Below are 24298 nucleotides of genomic sequence, written 5' to 3' on the forward strand. Positions count from 1 at the left end.
TCAGAATGCAAAAGTTCCTCAAAGATCCACGTGGTCAAGCACAGTATCTGGGCCGTCCAGCACGAAGCAAAGAAAACAGGATGTAGAAAGCACTGCAGCATCGGCACCGGGTCCGCTAGATCCCATAGAATCGAGCACCCAGCCGGAGATCCCAGCACAGCCGCCGGCGAAGTTTCAGGCAGTACAATTCGGGGAGACGACACTTCGTCACAAAATGGCGGAGCCACCATGGCAGCTATCCGCAACTCCAAGGCTCGACATTTCAAGGACAGGTCGATCCGCAGAGCAGACAGGGCAAACCAGATAGCACTCCGAGTAGGGGCCGCCCAAACCAAACGAGGGCTGGAGAAAGCAAATGCGGCAACCTCCCTGTCTCCAGGAGAAAGACACCCCGAGGGGCCGTCCGCCATCTTAAGTACAGCACCCTCCGCCATCGCCGCAGGTTCTTCCAAGTCCATCAGGAGCACCGGCGGCCCCAGGGCTCACCGCCAAACCGCGGCGGATGGCGCTCGGCGGAGAAAGGAGAGTCACCAGAAGAACGGGCGTGCTCCCCACAGCACTCGGGGGGAGCCCAGCACCGGATCCCGGGCGGGACTAACAACAGGAGTGGGTTTCTCACTTGAGGGGTGCCGGACAGCGCGGCTTCTCTTCTTCGGGCCGGCAGGCAAACGGACATGCGGGGTGGCCCACCAGCGAGGGCGGGTCTGCCCCGGGGGTCCCGGCCCGCGGCTCTCAGGCTCCCACCATCGGGTCTCTCCACCGGTTCCGGACCGCCGGCACTCCGATCATCTCCGGGCAGGCACAGCACTCGAGGCCCCGGCGTCAGGGCCGGGAAGGCCAACAAAGTGACCAGGGCAGAACGCCGGAATCACTGCACGCCAGAGCCCCGGAAAAGGATGGTAAGTGACGGCTCTTCCTCAGTGACCAAATTCGGAACACCCCGAGCAGGATAAAATACAGGATAGGTGGCGGGGAGGAAGAGATCACGGAGCGAGGCGGTTATGCGACCGTTCCGATCGCCATCTTGGCTCCTCCCCGGTCGGCAGCTTTTTCACTGATGTTCGTTCGTCCATGGTCAAGGGCCCGGCTGGGTCGGAATTATCACCAGCGGAGCGACCTTTTGGTGTAACACAGCCATATAAAGCCCTAAGGATTCGCGAAAGCGATGAAACACGTGTCGGCTGGCTGGCTGTTGTACTTAATAAAGGACTCCATCGGACTACTCTTCCTCTGGAGATTCCCACATCTCTGTCGCTTTGTACACTGTGTATTTGTCTGAATTTTACTGTAAATACGTTTTACATTTGAGTGCATTGGAGATAGATAGATCGATATTCCAATTCCTCTGCAATGCCCAGCCGGGTCAGAAGAAATACAGCACACTTTTTTTTTAGCTTTTCAGCACAGGTTTATTCAAAGAACAAACACGTTTCGGGAAGAATCCCTTCTTCAGTGTTCACATCCGAACGCGCTGCGCGGCACCATTAAATGATTTCACTAAGGTCATTGAAACAGACAAGACATCAGCAGACATTCGAGTTTGCGCGCCATCTTTAAGTGTGCATTTCATTCAAAAGAGTTTTCTTAATGATTGTTTCAGACATGTTATTCTAACAATTCATCACGCCGTGTATCAGCAAAAAATGTAACGCAGAAAGTGCACTGTCTCGTGTTACATCAGTCATGAGGTCTTGCTGGCACGGATTACCTGAACATCAATTTCCTGAGAGACTGATGTTATAAGACTAATAACATCTTCGCAAATATACGAATATCATGATTTTCCAGGCACCCATTTTTTCAGATGAAATCTTGCCGTGTATCAGCAATTGCAGCCTTAATGGCCGCATAAATCTCAGGATAATTTCATTAGCAGGCAATATTTGACATGCCCCAGACATTCCGCGGTAGATGCTATTGACGCTTTTTCTGACGCAGTCATCAGGGATCTGATGGCCATGGAGACAGAACAAGGTCTCCAACGTAAAAATTTCAATGTTACAAAAGAACAAAGTTTGGTCATAAAAGGTCTGTCGGAAGATAAAACTATCGTATGCAAACCCTCCGATAAAGGAGGCAATATCGTCATCATGTCGAGAGAGCAGTATGTGGCAGAAGCCATGCGCCAATTACAAGATAGAACCTGTTATGACATGATAACTAAAAAGGATTATCTTGCGAGCATGGACACTTTGTATGATCTGCTAAAGAAATGGCATGACAAGCAGATGTTGGAACTTGAGGATTATCTTTTTCTAAAAACTGTGAGCCCAATTCTGCCTTGTTTTTACCACCTACCCAAGGTTCATAAGAACATTGTCAATCCTCCAGGGAGACCAATCATCTCCTCTATAGGGGGATTAACTGAGAATCTCTCGAAATTTCTGGATCATTACCGGTTTGATTTCGTACTCTCATTGAAGTCATACATTAGAGATACTTCAGACTTCATTGAAAAGGTGGAATGTGTAGACTGGCAACCAACTTACACACTTGTAACCTTAGACATAACAAGTCTTTATACATGCATTGAGCATGAACAGGGCCTATATGCCATAGAATACTTCCTGAACAAAAGACAACTAAAATATACTATGCATAACAAGATGTTGTTAGAACTTACCAAATTTTGCTTGTATAATAACATCTTTCTTTTTCAGGATGACGTATACAGACAGCTATCTGGTACGGCGATGGGCTCCTGCTTCGCCCCCAGCTATGCGAATCTATTCGTTGGCTGGTGGGAGGAGCAGGTAGCCTTGTCCCCAGTAAAGCAAAATGGAACAACAAAGTGGTAGCATGGAGCAGGTATATTGACGACCTGTTCCTTGTCTGGGGTGGGTCAGTGGCAGAGGCCAATGAGTACATACAAGCGCTTAACAACAATGATTGCAATTTGAGGTTCACGGGAGAGGTGAGCAAAGAAAGGGTCAACTATGTGGACCTTCAAGTCAGTGTGAGGAATGGTAAGATTTGTACCCAACTCTACCGAAAACCAACGGCAGGCAATAGTGTACTGCATGCCTCCAGCAGTCACCCCCGTAAACTCATAAATAGCATCCCTTATGGGGAATTTCTAAGACTTAGACGCAATTGTACCAGAGATGAAGACTTTGAACAAGCAGCCAGTGACAGTATGGACAGATTCTCAGATAGAGGATATAATCCCAATCTTTTACACAATGCTTTGAGTAGAGTGAGGAATTTGTCCCGTAGCTCCCTTTTTGAAACTAAGATTCGTCCCACCACTGATGGCAAATTTCGCATGATCACACCCTATTCAGCCAATTCTTTCCGGTTAAGATCCATAATGACCAAACATTGGCATATTTTAAAAACTGACCAAATTGTTGGATCGGACATACCAACTGTTCCACTTATAACTTTCAAAAAGGCTAGATCTCTACGTGATCACTTGGTCCATAGCCATTTGAAGCCCTTAGAGAAGAAGCAAGGAACTCTGAAAGATGCCAAGGGTTTCTTCCCGTGTGGGAAGTGCAAAGCCTGCACAGCTAGCAAAAGAACCTTGACATATGATGTGAAAGGCTGTAAAGGGGGTAAGAGAATAAACAAATTCATGTCTTGCCACACAGATCATGCTGTTTGTTTAATGTGTCCTTGCCAATTGAAATATATTGGCAGCACAATTAATCCTGTAAAACGGAGTGCTAGAACACATGCGGGCCATCGTGAATAGGGATTTTACCTATCCGGTGGCTCAACATTTTGCAATTAAATACGACAGCAATATGGATCTTTTGAGATATTTTTGTTTGGACTGTGTCCCTGGAAGTCCGAGGGGTGGTAACAAATTACAGACACTCAGGAGACTAGAGTCCCAATATATAATCGATCTAGAGACTAAGGCACTGGGAGGTCTGAACATGGGAGAGGAAATGTTATCACACTTGGGACAATCCTAAAATACCAGTATCTGGAAAATAGTGAATGTTAATATACTTTAATGAATGGTTGAGAAGATATTCAGCACCATGAGAATATGTATGATTCAAGGGTTATTATAATGTGAATTGAAAATGCACCTATATAACACGTTTGGTATTAAAAATGTCTGGGGCATGTCAAATATTGCCTGCTCATGAAATTATCCTGAGATTTATGCGGCCATTAAGGCTGCAATTGCCGATACACGGTGTTGGACCCGGGCCTTGTGGCTGGTTCACCCCTGAACTTTTTGCTTTTGATGGCGTTCATGATTTCTGGCTTGGCGCACTTTTCCCTGGGTCCCAGAGTGAAAGTGCGTGCGTGTAGCATGGCTGGCCTGCCCTCCCATAGGAATGCATGGGGAATGTGTGCGTCCCTAGTGGTTCCTGATGCGTGGGGAGTGCAGGCTAGAGTTTAGTATGTGTAAACTCGTGAGAGTGAGTGCTGCGCAATGGTATCTGCGGCATGTATGTGTCTAGAAGGGAAGTGCTACTTCTGGACATTGAGATTTGTGTGCATGTGCTGTGAGGGTGCTGGAGCGTGATTGGCTGGAGCTGGCTGGCATGCCAGGCTCCAGGAAGTCTGGATGGGTCTGCCCGGTGGTGAGTGGGAGATTAGCATGAGTGATGTGTGGCAGGAGTGTACCTGTGTCCTGGATGGGCTGGGTTTTCCCCACACAATGCTGGCTCCGCCCCCCTGTGGTGCGTCTAATGACCCAAGCCCTGCCAGTGCATAGAGGGGGTGGTTGAGGTAAACAGAGTACTCAAGAACCAGCTGCGACTGGTTCCGCCCCCACCCTGCACCTTCAGACAAAGGGAAATACTGTATAAAAATGGGGCTGTGTCCCCACTGAAGTTGTTCTCTTCCAGGATCCTGAGGGGGCTGTTGCTGCTGCTGGGCCAGAGGACCGCCACTTGGGGTGTCTCCCTGCCTTGAGACCCAGTGTGCTGGCTCTGGGCCCAGCCTTGCCCCCCCTGCTCTGCTGAGGGACCTTTTGCTGGAGCCTACTTTGCATTATTTTGCCCACTAAGCACCTGGAGGCGCTTTACCTATTGCTCTAGCGCTGGGAGCCCTTTATCTCCTCTTTAGTGCTAGGGAGCGCTTTATGTGCATAGAGCCGGTGCCCACCCGGCATTTATCACCCCGTGTTGTGGCCGAGCGGCGCAGGTGCCATCCCGCTCATTTCCGCCGTCATCAGCCGTTTTTATGCCCCCTAGCGCTAGGAGCGCTTCCTTTTAATTATTGACAAAAAGCCGGTGCCCACCCGAGAAATAGTCCCCGTCGCCGCCCGGCCGAACCGGAAGTCAGGCAGGCCGGGGGCGGGACGCTAGGACAGCCGGAAGCCCAGGCGGGAGCCTACTCCGCTCTGGGCCGTGTTGCAGAGGAAGCAGGAGCAGCGAGAGCCTACCCCGTGCTCCTGCGTGGACCGAGAGAGAACCCCGGAGTGCACCGCCCGAGAAGAGACGCCACCGCAGGAAACCCCAGGAGCGGGAGCTCCAGAGCCGTGAACAGCCGGTGAGTGACTGCGGAGGGAGAGGGGGGGCGTCGGGGCACATTGCTGGTGCCTGCCCCCCCCCCCCTCCAGTGCGAAGCCAGTGGTGCTGAGAGGTCCGTGGGGCCTCACCGGATTCTGAGTCCCCCGAGTGTGACTCCCACGTCCTAGGGACCCAAGGGGTGCAAAGCCCACAGGCTCAGGAGGTGCATTGGTAGAGAGCCCTGAGAGGCTCCGGGCATTCGTGTGCAGAGCCCGCAGAGAGGCCCGGGGGCCTTGCATGTTCTGAGCCCAGGGAAGCTCCAACGACGGGCGCATTTCCTGTTTGACGAGCCAGAGAGGCTCGTGAGGGCATTTTCAATTCGAGCCTAAAAGAGGCTCCAACGACGGGGCAAGTTGGTCTTAGAGCCCCGAGGCTCCAAAAGGCGGCATTTTCTTGTGAGGAGTCCTGAGAAGGCTCTGGGGGCATTGGTTAATTAGGAGCCCCGAGGCTCCAGGGCCCACACAGTTGTTTTAGAGCCCAGAGAGGCTCAGGGGCAGTTATTTGTGTGAAGAGCCCAGCGAGGCTCCAAGGGGACAGTTGGTTGGGCAGAGCCTGTGAGGCTCCAGCGTTGGCTCATCATTGTCTTTACAGTTGCCCAGCACTTCGTGGGAAGCTGCTACGTTTAGGCCCTGACTTTGGACACAGGACGTCCTAGCCCTAGAGAGGCCAGGTGGCCTAGGGACTGCCACAGGTTGGGGCTCATGTGGGTTTTGCGCAATTGCTTGTGCTTGCACCTCTGAATGTGTTTTTATGCGTCATGTGCCTTGTTTCTACACCGCTGAATGTGTTTTGATACATCATGTGTTTTATTTCCCTACACCGCTGAATGTTGATACATCATGTGTTTTATTCCCTACACCGCTGAATGTTAATGCATCATGTGTAATGTGCCTATGCTTATACCCCTAAATGATGGTGACTCTTAGGTGGTTGTTTTTCTCCTAGTACAGGTGTTGCTAGTGAGGTCTTGGTTCCCTGCGCAATATTTTCCTAAGGTGGTTAGGGTTGCGTAGGAGGTACTTACCATATACCAGTATTACTGGTTGTGTGCTACATTTTCTAATTTATTCTAAAAAGTGTTCTATGTGCTAAATTACTATTCCTAAAAAGTGATACCCCTGACAGTGGTCCAAGTGGCCCTGTCCTGTACAAATATCCCTTGTAAATTCTGCCCGTGCCCCTGGCACAGTGTAACAAGATGTGTGTCTTATCTAATGTATGTTTCTTATAATACAAAGGCTATTTTTATATAACCTTGTGTGGAGTTTCCTTTGTGGTGGGCCTTTGGGTGTTGTTGCTGGGGTGCGTGCGCAAATACTTAACCTACATCGCCTCCAAATTTAGCCTTGCTGCTCGCGCCACGTTACCTAGAGGGTGAGTAGGGGTTATCTTGGCGTGTAACTCCCTTGCCCTGACTTGGGAGTGGTGGTCTCTGACTGACTTTGGCGAAAGCCCTGGCCAGCCAGGGATCCCATTTCCAACACACGGCAAGATTTCATCTGAAAAAATGAATGCCTGGAAAATCATGATATTCGTATATTTGCGAAGATGTTATTAGTCTTATAACATCAGTCTCTCAGGAAATTGATGTTCAGGTAATCAGTGCCAGCAAGACCTCATCACTGATGTAACACGAGACAGTGCACTTTCTGTGTTACATTTTTTGCCGATACACGGCGTGATGAATTGTTAGGATAACATGTCTGAAACATTCATTAAGAAAACTCTTTTGAATGAAATGCACACTTAAAGATGGCGCGCAAACTCGAATGTCTGCTGATGTCTGTTGTCTGTTTCAATGACCTTAGTGATTACATTTAATGGTGCCGCGCAGCGCGTTCGGATGTGAACACTGACGAAGGGATTCTTCCCGAAATGCGTTTGTTCTTTGAATAAACCTTTGCTGAAAAGCTAAAAAAAAAAAAAAAACATGAGTGCTGTATTTCTTCTGACCCGGCTGGGCATTGCACAGGAATTGGAGCTACTATTTGTTACGCGGGACACCGCCGCGAAACAGCACCCGCTTTTGAGTGACTCGTGTTATCGGTGTAAAAGGAGCTTGGGTATATATATATATATATGGGTTTTTTTCCCCCATCAGAAAAACACCAAGGTTACAGGAGAGTTATAATTCGGCAATAGAATTAAGAAATTAAGAAAACCTCAGAATATCACTGGGGGGGAGAGAAACCGGTTACAGGGACGTCATAGTTAGACTCAGACTTTAGTCATACAAACTCATCGAAACTCAGCAGTTATAGTTACCTGAGCCAACTATAGCTGTCACCCCCGCAATGCTCTGCGTATAACCTTGCATATTACATCATTCAATACATGGTCAGTGACATCACTGATGACATCTCAAATAACATCGCTGAGGACATTATCCAGCGATAGTTTTCGAAGTGTTTGAGAGTTAAACAGATTTTCTAAGGTATCACAAAAGTTAAATTAGTTTACTTTGTGTACTATTAATGTGTGATTCCATTTTAAAAGAGACTATGTGAGTGTGTAACTGTATATCTACATGTGTGTGTGTGTGTGTGTGTATGTAGCTGTAGGGGTGTCTGGGTAAGTGAGTTGATGTATGGATGAGTGATTGGGTATGTGAGAGACTATATACGAGTGTGTGGTTCTGCGACTTTCTGTATTGGTAAGCGAGTGGCTGTATGAGAAAATGAATAGCTGTATGGGTGATTGGGTGTGTGAGTGACTATATGGTGAATGAGTGTGTGAGAGGCTGTATGGGCAAGAGAGCAGGTGCACAAGTGTGTATGAATGTGTGAGTGTGAGAAAGGCACTATGGAACACTGTGGTTGTCTCAGTGACTGTTTAGGTGACTGAGTACATGTGTTAGTATCTGTATGAGTAAGTGGGTGGGTGGGTGTGTGAGTATCTGTGTGTGAGTGAATGGTGGTGTGAGTGCCTTTACAAGTGAGTGGGTGTGTGAGAGGATCTATGCATAAACGAGTGGGTGCATGAGTATTTGTATGGGTTTGTAAATATGCGAGTGGCTGTAGGAGATGTCGCATGGGAGTGCGAGTGGTTCTGTGGAGGAGGTCATTAGTGATGCCACTGCCCTTGTCATGAGTGATGTAATATGTGAGATAAGCAGTGTTGTGCGGGGGCGTAAGTTTTAGTTAGCTAAAGGCTCAATTTCTATTGTTTTGTACGAGTGAACGCTGAGCCTAACTATAATGTATCTGCAACCTTACGTTTTTTCAGTAAATTTCTAAGGCCTTTTTAAAATTATATTTCCTCAACTATAATGTCCCTGTAACCTTTGTTTTTTTCGGTAAATTTCTAAGTTTTTATTTTTTTCACCAACTGTAACCTTTGTGAGCGGGTGAATGGGTGGGTGGGCGAGTGGGTGGGCGAGTGCCTGAAGTAGTTCTGCTCATGTACTCCATTTTCTGCTCACTTATTACGTAACCTGTAACCTTTGTGAGCGAGTGCATGAGTGTCTGAATGGGTGAGTGGGTGTGTGCGCATCTCAGTGGGTGCATGAGTGCCTAAATGTATTCTGCTCATTTTCTCAATTTTCTGCTCACGTATTACCTTTATTTTGCCTCTTTCAGTTTGTTGCTGATAGTAGAAAGAGTAAAAATAAACTAAGCCTGGGCGGATTTCGGAGTTTCACTCCGCAGAGTTACTGAAAAACTCTGCCAAATTCTGCAGAGTTCTGTGAGCAGGAGGAGAATTGCTCCGCCACCCCTAATTAAGTCACCTTGGATGCTGAGAGTAGTTAGGGGCCGAGAACAACTCCTGTTACCACCAGCAAGTCCCCCACAGTGGGATTGCTGAGACAGATGTCCCGCCCCCTTCTCAACCACTCTGCAAACGCACCTCCTGGTACCCTACTGTTTGGGCTATAAAGTCCCCTTGGCTGCTACGGGTCCGGGGGGGTCAAAAATCTATTGCCACCAGTAAGTCCCTCCCGAGCTGGATTGCTGAAATGTCAGAGGCCCGCCCCCTTTCTCAACCACTCTGAAAATGCACCTCTTGGCACACTACTGGTTGGGTGATGAAATCCACTTGGCTACTGAGGGTCGTTGGGGGGGGGGGGGGGGGGGGGGGCTCTTCCTGCTCACTTCGGTCCTTTATTTTGCCCCTTCCTGTTTGCTCGACCTTTATTTTGCCCCCTTCTGCCCCTTGGTGACCTCTATTCCACCTCTTGCTGCTCATTGCTGAACGTTATTCTGCCTTCTGCTCGCTTCTTACCTTTATTCTATTACGTTCTCCTTGTTACTGACCTTTATTTGGACTCGTTCTCCTCTCCCCCCCCCCCCCCCCCAAATCACTGTAACTGCAGGGGAGGCTCAAGTCCCCCTCCCCAGGTCCCAGCCGGCCCCCCGTGAGAGCCTTGATTGCTCTCACAGACAGTAATCTGTTAAAACATGCAGCTCCCAGTGTGTGAGACCAATCCTTTCGTCTGTTTCCCTGCCCCAAACAAAAACACAAATGCACATTAATAAACAGCCACTGTTTGAACATGGTGTGCCAGTACTCACACTATAAGGCTTTAACCTGAATAGGCTTCAAATTACGCAATATGGCAATTTTTCGTATAACAAGCACTGAAGGTGAAATGCCAGAAATGTCAAGATTTATGCCGGTGTAATAAAAACTTAACCAAGGCCCATTTGTTCCCCCTTTCACTCGTGCAAAGGTATTTCATCTACCAGGCGTGCCCCCATCCACTTAAGTTTAGAAATAAGCGTTGAGAGAAAAAGGGGTAAAAGAGAAGAGTCGTGGCCCGAATGGGGTAGAGGAACTACCACTTAGATTCCTATAGTTTGAGGAAATACTTATGCCACTAAAGGGAGAAGCACTGACTGGGTCAATAACAATACAGTGAGCACATTTTTGCAATGCAAGTAGCCCATTAGTGAAACCAAAACACTCATACGGCTCTGCAAAGATTCACGTTGTACTTCAAGGGCAAAAGGGTGACCTAGCCAGCTCTCATTGGTGGATCGGAGCATTAAAAACGAAGATAACGTATCGTGCATTCAGAAATGTGCTTTTTCAGTTTGTCCGTTTCCGTAGAGATGTTTCAGAACTGAAAACAGAAACAATGCACGCTCATGAAAGCAGTCACACAGGTGAAAGGAAGGAATGCGCCCCTCCCCCTCCTGTCCACTGCAGCTGCACGCGGGACTCCGCAGGTTATGCCACGTTTCTGCCCCCTCAGCGATCCGCATTGTTCCCCGCTCGCTTATCTGACACTGCGAAGCAGGTGAGGCGGGTAATTTGACCATATAATAACATGCTGGCTTCACCCGGCTGGCTTCAACTGTTTGGACGTAAACAGGAGTTAAAAGAACCCGAGGTACACAGCAGCCTCGCCGTGAATTACAAACAGGGAGCAAGAGAAACTGTTGCACACTCCAGAGCACCGCACGGCGAAATAAGTGAACCGAGTGCCTCGAATTCTTCCAGTTTCTTCATTCAGTGCGGCTGACGCCCGCGCCCTTTGGAAGATCCTTTGAAATATAAATTCGTGTTCAGGGGTCAAAAACGAACGCAAAGTTAAAGAGGGCAGACTATACCAAAGGAAACTCCAGCATCTCATCAGCCGACTCACTGAAAGTTTGGACTTAAAAAAAATATATACATAAAAAAAAAGACTAACTGCTTCACCTATTCATAACAAAACATCACACTCACTACTATAAACTCGGATGCGTTTAATGCCCAGGCTACAATTGAGCTTTCCCTCCCAACACTTCTTTTGAAAGCCACGTGGGCTTTATTTACTAAAAGAACTGCGTATTTTGATGCTCCAGAAAACTGGAGCCTTCCAAGGGATCTGGAAAGGATCAACCACTGTGCTCACAACACCAAAAGAGGCTGTGATAATAAGACATTACATACTCTGGGATGGATAACGCGTCAGGCTAGAGACGACTCCGCTGCCACCGAATCAGCCCAGGAGCTGGACATCTCGGAGGCACGAGGCGAGCGGAAGGGACGGCACGCGCCAATGACAATGTAGGAAGCAGACCCGGACCCTGGCTCGAGCTCACCCCATCGCCCACACCACCGATATTGAACCCTTACAGGAATGTAAAGCCCAGCGTGGTGGCATATTTGCCCGGCACATTAGATGGTTGTAAGGAAACGTTTCTGTAAATACAAACAAACTATGCGCGTACTTGACGCACACTGGGTTCTAAGCAAGGGCACTGAACAGAGGGGTTTAATACCCCTGCCACGGTCCATGGGTTGTCAATAAACCGGTCCTCTGACCGGATTGGATTTGACTGCCAACCCGACTAAAGCTCCAGAACGTACCGAAAGTAGGTTCCAAACACTAGACAGCTGAAACATGCATTAAAAAAATAAAATAAGTGGGTCTCATCCGTATATTACACTATCACCTTACTACATGACGAACACCCCAAAGTACAGCAGAGCCCTGTCGTGCATCTGTCTGCGTTTGAAAATTCCGAGGGGACACAGGACTGTAAACATTTATACTAAAGAAGATGGACACCCCGTCTGGTGGTTTCTACAGCATCCCCTTCACAGGGTCAGCTGAGGAACATTTTATCAGATTAAACACTAAAAGGAAAAAGCAAAGAACCCCTCCGCCCCCCCCCACACACACACACACACACACCCACACCTAGGAGGGTCCCACAGTTCAATAGATCACTTGTTTGAAAACCTAAAGGCAGTGTACGTTTCCCATTAGAACGTTTGTGTACACCCACCCTTGAGCCCCAGGGGTGGGCGATCAAAGCACCTGCTACAAAGGCCCTCGTGAATCACAATGCACCGAGGAGGGCGCCCTGCTCTGACACACCCCAACCAGGAGTCCTGATGTAGGTATGGAGGCATCACCAGGCAGAGACCCAAGGATGCGGGGGAGAGGGAAGGAAAGGGATTGTTCAATGGAATTCAGTGACAAGTGCTCCGATGCGAAGCCAATCTTTGTTTTAAGGGGTGCTTACACGTGGGAGTTGGGCAGTCATTGTGGAATCGATCAGTGAGTCAGCAGATGAGGTGTTTGGTCCCCGTAGGGTTGTCAGGAGGAGCTCATTCATACCCACAAACTGAGGTAGCTTCACAGCAACGCAAAGACAGTGATTCGTCAGTTATCACTTCAGTTCTTACCCCCTTCCCATGTCGAGTGTTTGCCATGCTTCTCCAGCTGTGACAACAGAATGTCCAATACAGAAGTAAAGCCAGGCACACCAAGGTAAATCCCAATTTTCCTGGCCACATACAGGTCTCCGCCAGGGCTTTAAATCAGCCAGATCCTGCCAGTGCTTAGCACCAGCAATTCTTATAAGAAGGTGCTGAGACGGGTCCCTATCGGGCACACCATTTTTGCCCTCACCATCACAATGAAAAATACATCTGAACGCTGTATTATCACCCTTCATGGCCTTGGAGCCAACTTCAAAGAGACTCCTTATAGTACTTTCACAATCATTTCAGAACGGAAGTATTGTCGTTATTATATACAACGAAGCCATAGTTGTTGCTTCTTTACCTTACGCAACTAATAACCACTGACAAAGCAAATAGTCCTGGTTTGTTGTAGGTGCTATGTTACTTGTATCATATGTCTGAATGTAATGACAAAAGCAGCAAAATTCCAGCGGGTAGGCACACTATGCTAAGCAAAGATGTTTAGATATTGTGTTTTAAGCCACGCCCTTAATTAAATCGGCCTCGTCCCTTTGAAAACCCCCCACAGTTTTTTATCCCACTTAAAGTCCTGGTCTCTACAGTTTTCCTTGCAACCTTGGAGTTTAATGAGCTGGTCTGGCAGTCGTTGTCTTGGTTGTTGAACGCTCCACCCAGTAATAGAATCTCATGGACATTGTGAATGTCCAGCTTTACTCTTTGAGCAAGGCACATTTCTTTCCCGTAGAGTACTCACTTGCAATCTCATTTTGTTGCACAGCAAACATACATTTGTATGCAAAGTGTTACCATTTTCGCTTTGTTCAGCAGCTAGATTAAAAAAAAAAAAATTGTCTCTCACTGCTCCTCCTTCGCAAATATCAGTTTTCACAGTGCAGTCTGTACAATTTTCTACTACTACCAAAAGGTGACATCTTGTTATGGGTGGACGGACATCTATTACATGTGCAAGAAAAACACGTGAAGAAGATGCCATGGCAATAAAGGATGTTTCTGGGGAATGCTGCAGAACAGCATTACATTTAGCGTGCATCAAGCTAACACGGGACCATAGGAAAGTTCATATTTGCAGATGGACGTTCACACCATGTGACCCACTGACCTGAAAGGGAAGACATTAAATAAACAGGCAGCCCCGAAACCGTTCATTACCACCTCCTTTTTTAATATAAAAGAATTTCACAGGTAGGTTATGCTGAACTCAGAGGCACTGTCATAAAAAAAGGCCATTACTTTTGGGAGAAGGGATTCTAAACAGATGGCTGACTGAATCAGTCCTTTTTCATTTAAAATGTTAGTTGACCCATCTCAGATTTTACTTATTTTGCTATGGTGCCTGCTGTAATTATGTGTATGGCTAAGCAATATGGACTTATGGCCAGCATAATGGAATTGGCTCCAGATCAGTGGTCTTAAAGTTTTGGTGTGGTCTGTCCCCCTCCCTCCCCCGGAGGTACGTGACGCCAATTTAGGGGTCCACAACGGTTTTTAAAATTTAACAGCAGATATTATATTGGTTTCATGATCTGAAGTCATTAGGCAGTGTGAAAATAGCAAACGGAATGGCCAAGTCTTTGACTGCCTCAATTGAAACACTGGTATAAGCCGACAAAAAGAGCACTAGGAGCAAAAAAGGATTGGTACGATACAGTCTAGTACATTGCATAATCTTTTAGAAAGAAAAGTACATTTTGAAATGCTCCAAGTTTCTCAATACAATGTCACTTAGAGTATTTTGTTTGTGAATTAAACAAAATACTCCACAATTTGTGTAATCTATTCTTGTTTCTGCATTTGCGTATTGTTTTGAGGTTCAAATCATAGAAATTGCATAGGCAGGGGGCCTCCGGCAGCGATTCATTGGGTGTCCACTGAAGCCAAAATGTTAAGATCCGATGCTCCAGACCATTTTAAATTAAAGTGACCGTCCTTCAGTGCTTAAAAGAAAGCAACATGTTGAAGTTTGTCAAAAGATTTTGGATGTAGTCCTTTATTAGCTACTCCCCAATGGGAGAGAAGCGCACAATTGTCTATTCTGCTTGTTGTTTCAAACAAGCCTCTACCCAAGGCATGGCCAAATTCCATTGGAATTCAAAATGTCTTGAATTTTAAATTATTTTTTAAATAGTGCCAATCTGATCCACAGCAAAGTGTGCACGTGAGGAGAGCATCCTGTAAACTCCTTACATTCAGAGCATGTTCAGCAGGTTGGAACATAGATGAGCAAATACTCCTTAAACTACCATAAAAGGTGAATGGAGAGTGCGCCATTCCTTTACTGGATAGCTTGTGTGCATGCGGCTTAGGTGGTCAACTTTGAGAAAAGGTTTGAGGGTGCTGACGGAATGTGGTAGGTTACGAGATTTCTGAATATCCACTCCAAGAGTTTTGTAGTTTCTTAGCATAGCATGTCTGTAGTATCCTGCTCTTGTTAATGTTTTGCGATTAACACCTCCTGCTCAGCCAGTGTCTGTGCTGTGTTCTTAATGGAATGTGGAGTCCTGATGTGCCTCGAGACTGAGGTGAAGTGACAGTTGAGCATGGGCTGAGCAGCAGGCAGCCTGCTTCTGGGGGGGGGGGGGGGGGGGCTCCTCTTGAGAACATAACTACCTATACTGAAATTATCCTACATGTAACTATCTTCAATAAAGCTTCCTGAACTACAACCTTCCAGCATGGACCTCCTTACTACACAGCCATTCCAGATTGGTATATTTGACATCTTTTTGTCATAGCAGCCATTACAGACCATTAACGCTTGCATCTTTTTGGCATAGCAGTGATTTCAGACTGATACCTCTGTACTTCAAGCACCAACAGATGTGCCAATACCCTGGAAAGGGCAGACCTACAAACTATGTCCGTGAACCCGAATATCAAGCCTGTAGGAAATAAAGCTCTGACCAAGACCATTTATATGTACCCACGCTTATAAAGCGCAACTGCTGCTGGGGAGCAGTCAAGCACCGATATTTAACATGGAAAACAATTGTTGCCAAAGCCAATGTATCCGGCGTGGACTGCTTGCTTATTTTGTTTGGAAATGCTTTTTGAACGAAATAGCATATTGTGTAAAAGTCAAAAATGCATTTTTTGATGTAAAAACACTTCCATCAGTAGTCCCAAGCCAGCACTGAAGGGGACTTCTCATAGTGCCAGTGCAGTCACTCACGGTCATTTAAGTCAGAAGCAAGCGGTGAATGACTCTACAGTAGACGTGTGTGTAAATATATATATATATTTTTTAATTGTATTTTATTAAGAACAATAAGGTATTGGCTAACACTTTCAAGACTGTTCCCACACAACCTTCTGTACGTGGACAGAAATACCATTTGGAGTACTTTCTAGTCCGCAGTTCCAGGTATTCGCAAATATGAATTCTGCGTTAAAATACACGTTTCAACCACATCTAGCCTACATGGTCAAAAAACGTATGTGCTATATCACAGAAGAATTCCTTGTGTTACAAAATAAACTACATTGTTTTGCAGCACGAAATGAGCACGTATTCAGCTGGTTGACATTTGCGACATGACTTTAGTGTGCATTCCTGGCCCTAGGTTCCGAGTTGTTCCACATCATGGCTGGTCATGAAACAGAAAATATTTGACTCCTTACGCTGGTATAAAAACACCGGTGGTGCAAATCGCTGACAGCATGCAGTCTGTACCTTAACAAGGGACTGTCTGCAATTAAAGCGCGTCTGCTCCAAGTAAACATTATCTGTGACGCTGCAGTCAGGAGCCAGGGCTGGAGAATCTGGGACAAGACCAGGCCTGCAGGTGCTCTTTATCCCACAGCCGGGACTCGGCTACAACCTGTAGCCAGCCAGAGTTGTGAAACCTGCAGCTCTGGGGCCACACCAACGTGAATCTACACAACCTACGCTGACATACTCGCTCACATACCAGCTACACTAAGCTCTCCCTTCAGGCCAGGACCACAAATCCCCCCCAAAGTCCGCTTTCCACCCAACAACCGTGTAAACGTCAGGCCGCCTCTGCCAAGAGGGAGGACATGTGCTGTGTGCGTGTCACACGTTGCGAAAACAGAAACCGGTTCTACAGGCCCCGCCAGCCTCAGAGTCCAAAATGCTCAGACACACCTACAGTGATTCAAACCAAGAGGTGTGGTGAGACAGCTCTGTCCTGGTTTCGTGGTGTTGTGCCTCTCTAATCTGGCAGAGTAAAACATTTTATTTCAAGACGTGTGTTGTTCAAGGCCCTGTCATCTAAACAGGTAGACACTGCCACTGCACTACATGTTATGTCATATGGATGTCACAGAGTGTGCAGGGTGGCTGAGGTTCTCAACTCTGAGTTAAGCAGGCAAACAAGTGTGCATATGGAGGGCTGGACACTAGGCCCGGTGAGTCAAGCCCTGCTCTTGACACATACACAACAGCTAAAGATATGGTGAACACCATAACCAGCTGGGCACGCTGCTGCAGGTGTAGCTGGCAGCAGAAAGTACCCGAGGGTGATATATACAGTCATATCACGTCTCACAACGCATTACAATAACATTACTTCGAACTGGCCACCACATTGAAAGATAAGACTTGCTAAGCAGATGTGGAAGTGAGAAAATATAGACATACCTTGACAATGTAGTGGAAAGTTGGCCTGGGGATGTGATACAACTGTAGGTCTAACTTTCCTCCCTCAACAGTGTCGCACAACAACCGTCTCTTGCTGTGTCTTTTCAAACTGCATTACCACTGCCACCCTTTGCGGCGTGTACTGGATTTCCCTCAATGGAAGCCTCTGCTATCATAACCAAGCCTGTGCCACACATTAGCTGCTGTCCCAGCTTGCTATAAAACCACGACAAGTGTGTAAAATCTCTAACAAAATCATGGATTTGGAATAGCGCTGCTCAATGTGTATTGAAATTAAGTTTACACAGTTATGGGCACATACACCATAATACAAGCATTAAAGGGTGCTCACATCTTGTCTAGATACCAAATATTTTACCACATGGAGAAAAAGTACACCATTTGCTTCCAAGAACCGAACATTGGTGGCAGTTTCAAAGAGGGCTCATAAGTAGGCTTTTTTTGTTTGCACCCAACACTTCAGCTGGAAAAAACTGGTATAGGAATGTTATACACACACACACATATACACACACACACACACACACACATTAGGAGAACATTGTTAACTTAGTTGGTAGGATGCATATATACTTAAATACACTAACTCCGACCACACAACGCTCCCTTTACTTGACAAAACAAAGGAAAGATCAGCTTTTTGCCATGAAGACTCATGTCCATGTACTACCAAGAGACAAGTTCTTTTACAGACTTGCCATACAATCAACTGAATGGCATAACTGCAGAGTAGTTACAAGCAGTCCTTTAGAGAAATGTTTAACCCAAATCCCATCTCAAGTACTTTAAAAAAAATTCAGACATTTAGTGACCGCTTTCAAGTGATCACCGGACATAGCGTTTTCTCTATGTACATAAAATTGGGGGGGGCAAAATATCAGTCCATCGGCCAGAACTAGGTTTATAAACAGCCTTGATATAACCTTACCAGAAATTAAAGCAGCAGGTCCCAAAGCACACACCAAGAGCAAATTTAGACATCAAGTAAAGGCATGGCCAAATTATGGAGCAGGGTTGGCTACATTACGTGGCAACAAAAGGTGAAATATTTCATTATTTTGTCATCTTTGCCCTTGTTAACACTGTTTGGGTATAGGCTGCACCTCACTGGTTCCAGTTAAACACCTAAATATAGCTTTAAGCAACAGAAAATGAACAGTCAACCTTTGCAAAGAGGCTCCCATTGCGCTTCAACATGTGTCACTGAGTATAATCACTTTTGAACCTTGAGCTAGAAACCAGTTTCTTTTGCTAAAATCTGCAGATCATGGATTAGTGATAAACCCATAATTAAACAAAAAAGTGTCAAGGCCTCAATTTCAGTGACCCTATGCATAGGCAGTGCTTGGAATGGAACTATATAAAAGTGCAGTGCCTTTTCCAAGAGTGCTTGTTAGCTGCTGAGAGGCGCCTATACTCTCCCACTAAAAGCATTGGAGCAGGGCCGAAAAGTACTGGTACTATCCATTCCAATTCAAAGAAGTGCATGTACTGAGTACCTGCTCACTTAAGTACTGTGCATGGGTTTGAAATGCACCAAATAGTATTAAACTACATTTAAGTCTATTTGTAGATGCAAACACGGTTCAAGCATATGCTCAACACTAGTAAATGCTAACGACGCGGCTATGGGCCTGTCTTGTGCACAATTTAAGAGAAAAAACAATTGTGTATGAGATGCGTCAGTTACGCATCAACATATCTACAAATCCCACTATCCACAAATCCTACAACAACACAAAAACAACAACTCCACAACAAAGACTTATAGTCTTGGAAAACCCTGATAAGGGCAGCACAAATTCCAAAACTAGGTTTTCTGAGCAGAAACTCTGAGAATGAAACAGAGTGATATTGTCAGCATAAAAGACTTGCTAAAACATACAATGAAAAAAAAAATGCACAGTTCACAAGCAAAAAAAACCGCAAGATCTGGCAATATTTGCAAAGGCAGCTGGAATCAAATAGCCAATTACACCAAATGAACAAACCACTGCTACGCCTGCATGGCATTGATAGCCTTAAACTTTTGCAGTTATACTGCAACACCCTTGTACATATGCATTTATCAAAGTGAAGTCACCTAGTCCCGACTGTGAATTATCTTTTTTCAGCACTGCGTTTAAATAAAAATTAAAAAAAAAACAACAACAACAGAGCAATAAATGGTAACGTCAGATAGTCCCCTACACCCCCTCCATGGGGGATGGTAGATGCTCACCTGCTGCAGTACTCTGTCCAGGGGCTCAGCATTGCTCAGTCCCTCGGGGGTCAGGCCAGTCTCCTCTCTGCACTGTTCAGTCAGCTCCAAGTTATCTGCCTTCACCAGAGCTTTGTGCAATATGCCTGCCTAAAATGCGCAGATTGAATTAAATTGATGAATTGATAAAAACAGTTACAGCTATGAACAGATTTATATTTTCTATAAAAATAAAAACACAACATGCATGGAAAGGCTACAGTTTCATTTCTCCAAAGGATTTGTCATGTTTCACAAAAGGCTACATACAATATTTTAATTTCAGCTTGGCCATTGCTGAACACGCGGGTAGAAGGTAACTAGACACATTTGTATTAAAAAGCAGAGTGAAAACGTGCTTTTAATGCCCAGTGGCATTATTTACACACCATTGAGTTCCCTCCTAAATCGTAAAAAAAAGGGGCGCAGTTTTGGTTACATCAGGAACTGTATACATACTGCTTGGAAAGATTTTGTGAATTTGTTTTAATACATTAACCAATACAGATTGTTCAACCTTCAACAAAAAAAAATACAAACTAAGACTGTCACCCTAGATCGATTTAAGAACCCACAGCACCCAACATACCACACAGTAAGATGCCAAACAAAAAAATACAACAATGATAAATAAGCTTCCACCAAGGCCAAAGAAAGATGTAAAGCGACATATTGTTCGAAACTTAACGACTAAGACATTAAGAAACAAGCATTCAGTTCATGAAACAGACACCACGCACAACGTTAAAAATGTAAAGTACTTTCTCGTCAACATCCACCATAGAACATTAAAGCAAGCAATACATTACAAACTAATAAACAGCGTTGTCAACAATAGGTCGCAGCCACTCTAGAAAGGGTTCCACATATGAACATGTGGGCCGCACAATGCAGCAAGTTTACAGGCTCGGTTTACGTTCAGGGACCGGGGAGGGGTCCCCGGGCACCTGGAGAACGGGGTTGCATTTCGTTTTCATTTCCCAGGCACGGCCCCTTGTGAAAGAAACATACTTTGGAGTAAATGAACCTGTGCAAATCTTTCCAGCCACAGGTGCTTGTATATAACGCATTGTGATTGCGGACACGCATGTGGGAGAATAAAAACAACACAAGCTAAGGAGAGGGGTCATTGTTGTAGGTTTTAATTTGTAAAGAGCCATACCTGTTTGCTGTGAAGATCCACAACTTGCCACACCAAGAGAATTAATTCCCTCTCATCCGCACCCAGTTTAGCCCCACTTGCACCAGCGGTTGCCCCAAACAACACCACCAGAGAGTCACTGTGCGAAGCCGTCATGACCACAGAAGAAGGGGGGAAACAACTACAAATCAGAAGCACAGGTGAAAAAAAAGAAAAAAAGAACAATAAAAAAATAAAACACCTTCGCTCCAAGTGATCCAAAAACAGAGAAGAAACAAATGAGAGCCAGAAACACAACAATATCAGAGGGGAGGGGGGTAATAAAAAAAAGAGAGGAAGAAGCTTTCTCTGCAACGCGAGTGGTGCAGTCCCAGCTCAGGTGAGGAGCTGCCCGGCTCTACCTGTGCTGTAGTATGCTGGATTCAGCGAGCTGACATCACAGCGGCCGGGCCTCGGCAGCTTTCTGGGTGTCTGTCCCCCCTCTCCTCCCTGCGCCGCCTCGGATTACACTCACCTGGGCCCAGCCCCACCCCGCCCGTCAATCAACGCGGCCGGAGCCGGGCCCTGTGCTGAGGTGGAGGCGGGGGGCGGGGCGGGCCACGCCCGGGGCCTCCCACCTGATAGGCGGCGGGCTGCTCACAGCCAGGTGGGGGAGCAGCTGCAGCTCTGTCTTCCCCGCCTCCAGGAAGCTGTCTCTTCGCTTCACGTTTTTTTTTTTTACCTGCTTTCAGTTTGGCGAGTTTGGAATGGCGGCGGGAGGAAGAGCTCGGTCTGAAGGCCTGGTGGAGGCTTCAACTTTTGCATTACCTGAGAGTTTTTCAAAAAGCCCAGGTCTTGACGCCTCGGTACTCGAGCAGAGATTTAAAATCTGCTCTCACCTGTGCGAATTTTGTGGGACTTGTATTTATTACACGTGGCAGGCACCTCGACAGGCTTTGTAAGTCACTATCAGAACACTTAAACCGTATCACAGACCCCAAAGGCCCTGTGTTTCAGGTATGAACTTTAAACACGGAGTCCAGGGTCTCCATAGCCTGGTGCTCGTGTATACACTTCTAAGCATGAGCACGAGGCACTCGTGCTTCACTGTCCTAATACCTGAGAGCATGTGATCATCCCACACGAGTACACAATCCGGTTTCCTCATGCCATCGGGTCCAAGGAACTTCGGACCTCATATACATTAAGGGGCAGATTTATGTTAACTGGCGCATCCCCAGGGATGCGCCAGTTAACATGCGCCACAGTGCGCCCCAGCTCCACCACCCATGGTGCGCCGCATTTATGATGCGGTGCACCATGGGGCAAAAACGTCACAGATGCGTGACGCATCTGTGCCGTAAAGGTGACGCATTGCTGGAGTTGCGTCGCAAGCGCGACGCAGCTCCAGCAAGGCTCGGGGGTGCCCCATCTCCACAATGCTGCGTCAAGACCTACGCCTGCTTCAAGCAGGCGCAGGCTTTTGACGCAGCATTGGCCTGAAAGTGACTGAGTGAAATCTTATAGATTTCACTCAGCCACTTTTGTGAGGCGCACCTGCCCCGGAACGCCCACCCTGCGCCGGAACGCCCACAAGCGGCGCAGGGCTTTACAACGTGACGCATCTGCCTAGATGTGTCACGTTGTAAATCGTTCGTAGGGATGCGCCACGTTTACGCCGCCTTGCGTGACGTAACAGCGGCGTAAACGTGGCGCAAGTGCCTCATAAATCTGCCCCTAAGGGTCAGGAGCCTAGAAGTGACTGTGGACTCCAACCTAGTCCTAAATCCACAGCCCAATCAGATCACTTAGAGTGGCTTTTGCACAATAAAAACACCTCCATGCCTTTTCCATTATCCTGCCTACCCACAACAAGCATTGGCGTTGCCAATAGGTTTCGCTTGTGGGACCTTATAAGTATTTAGTTATGCAGCACAATATCCTTGGTGCAACAACATCAACTGTTGCATGCCTAAACACTTATAAGGTACAAGGTTTAGCCATGCAACAGCTGTTATGCTTGTTACATTATGTGTCCCATGTCTTTCGTGCTTGTTCTGAAGGAATATTTGCCAGCCACTTTCCTCATCCTTTTCCATCTGTTCCGGGAATCCATGCACCCTGTGTCTGTTTCCTCTGCAAAAGAGGCGTATGTTCTGCATAGTTCATCGTTTTCTTTCACGGAATAGGGCTTTGGGAGGGGCGGCCGACTGGCGGGAGGCCTGCTGCTCCCGGGGGGTTTTGGGCCGAGGGGGGGGGGGGCAGTCGGTACCACAATTGGGCTGGTTGGGCTCTATGTGCTATTTCTTGGCTGAGCTTTGGGCTGGTCCAGTTCTTAACCGGCCATTTTAGGGCACTATCCACCATTTGGTGGTAGTGACCCAGCAGCCGGACGGGGGTGGTTCTGTGGGTGCTTTTCTTTTGCTGTGGGATTAATTGTTTGGTCTGTGGGTGCGTTTAGGGCGTCGCGGGTGACAGAGACTGCATTATAATCGCTGGCGCAGTGTAGGAGCGGATCCCTGTGCATACAAGTTTGTGGCCGTTTCTGCCTGGGGCTGCCCGAGGTCGATGCCGGTGTGGCAGTAGTGGTGCGGGTGTACCTGTTTCCAGTGTGCCTTGTGCGAAGTCGAGGCCTGTGTGGCGGTTGTGGTGCGGGGCGTACCTGGTTGCTGTGAGCCTTCTGTGAGATGGCGCGGCTCGAAGATCCCCGTGTGGTGGAGGCCCTCCGCCTCCTGGAAGATGTGGGCCGCATGGCTATACTGCAGCCCGACATAAAAGAGAGGCCGCTCGCCACGGCGGCAGTGCTGGCTCCTGAGGGAATGACAGGGGGCGTCTCCCCCGTTAATTGACGGCTCGGGGGACGATGAGGGGGTGGGTGGGGCCTTTGAGGGGGCGGGTTATGCTCCGGGAGGGGCTGGGGGTATGGAGGGCCAAGCAGGCCGCAGACTCAGAGGGTGGTGGGGGAGGGAGGGAACAGGGAGGGTGGCACAGGGGCTTGGAGCTGGCTGCGGGGGGGGGGGGGGCACAGGATGGCGAACCTCAGGTGGTGGATCGGAGGACGCGGCGAGTAGTCCGGGAGGGGTGAGGAGGGACAGGGGGATGGGTGGCAGCGCGTGGGCCGTTTGGGTCAGGTCGGGGGATTTAGTGATGTGCGGTTTTGTTGGGAGTGGGTGCATCGGGAAGGCTTATTGTACGGGGATTTGTTGCTGGAACAGGTGCTGGTGTGTTGTTCAGTCTTTTGGGGTGGCGGTTTTTTCCTAAGTACTAGGGGATTTTAGGAGGTCTGGTTTTACCGTGGGGGTGAGTACAGGAAGTTATTTAGTTGGGTAGAGAGGAAAGTTGGCAATTTGTGTTTATAGTTGTTGCAGGGGGGAACCATGTTTAGGGGAGGGGGTTTGGGGTATGTTAGGATAAAATATATTTAGTGAGGTTTAGTTTTGTACGGCACAGGCCAAGGGAATTTATTTGTAAGGTGCACCTGCTTCCAATAAAGCAGCATTTGTCACACCAACAAGAGAGTCTGTGGTCTGTGCTGCCCCTCTCTCTTGTGGGCCCAAATAAATAATGCTGAAGAGCAATACAACCAAGATGTGTTGCTCTGTCTGATTGGCTAAGTTCATTTATTTAGCGCACTCTCAAAACAAAAAGGCTTTTCAGTGCTCTGTTCATTAAAT

At 47.2% G+C, this 24298-nt stretch overlaps 1 protein-coding gene across 3 annotated transcripts in view; it reads right to left on the reverse strand.

Annotated features, from left to right (window-relative positions):
• Positions 1 to 21187, reverse strand: part of ESRP2 (epithelial splicing regulatory protein 2) — a 139922-nt gene extending 118735 nt beyond the window's left edge. Inside the window, exons 1-3 of one of the 3 annotated variants that reach the window (XM_078669230.1) lie at positions 21047 to 21187; positions 20667 to 20826; positions 19487 to 19615 (exon numbers count right to left, since the gene is read on the reverse strand). In XM_078669230.1, the coding sequence (XP_078525356.1) occupies positions 19487 to 19615; positions 20667 to 20801 (264 nt within the window). In that variant the 5' untranslated portion in view covers positions 20802 to 20826; positions 21047 to 21187. Of the gene's footprint in view, positions 1 to 19486; positions 19616 to 20666 lie in introns of all 3 variants that reach the window. The other 2 variants (XM_078669233.1, XM_078669231.1) reach the window with 2 other exon arrangements.
• Between the last annotated feature and the right edge of the window lie 3111 nt (positions 21188 to 24298).

The sequence above is a fragment of the Lissotriton helveticus genome, chromosome 12 (genome assembly GCF_964261635.1).
Source record: "Lissotriton helveticus chromosome 12, aLisHel1.1, whole genome shotgun sequence".
Lineage (NCBI taxonomy): Eukaryota > Metazoa > Chordata > Amphibia > Caudata > Salamandridae > Lissotriton > Lissotriton helveticus.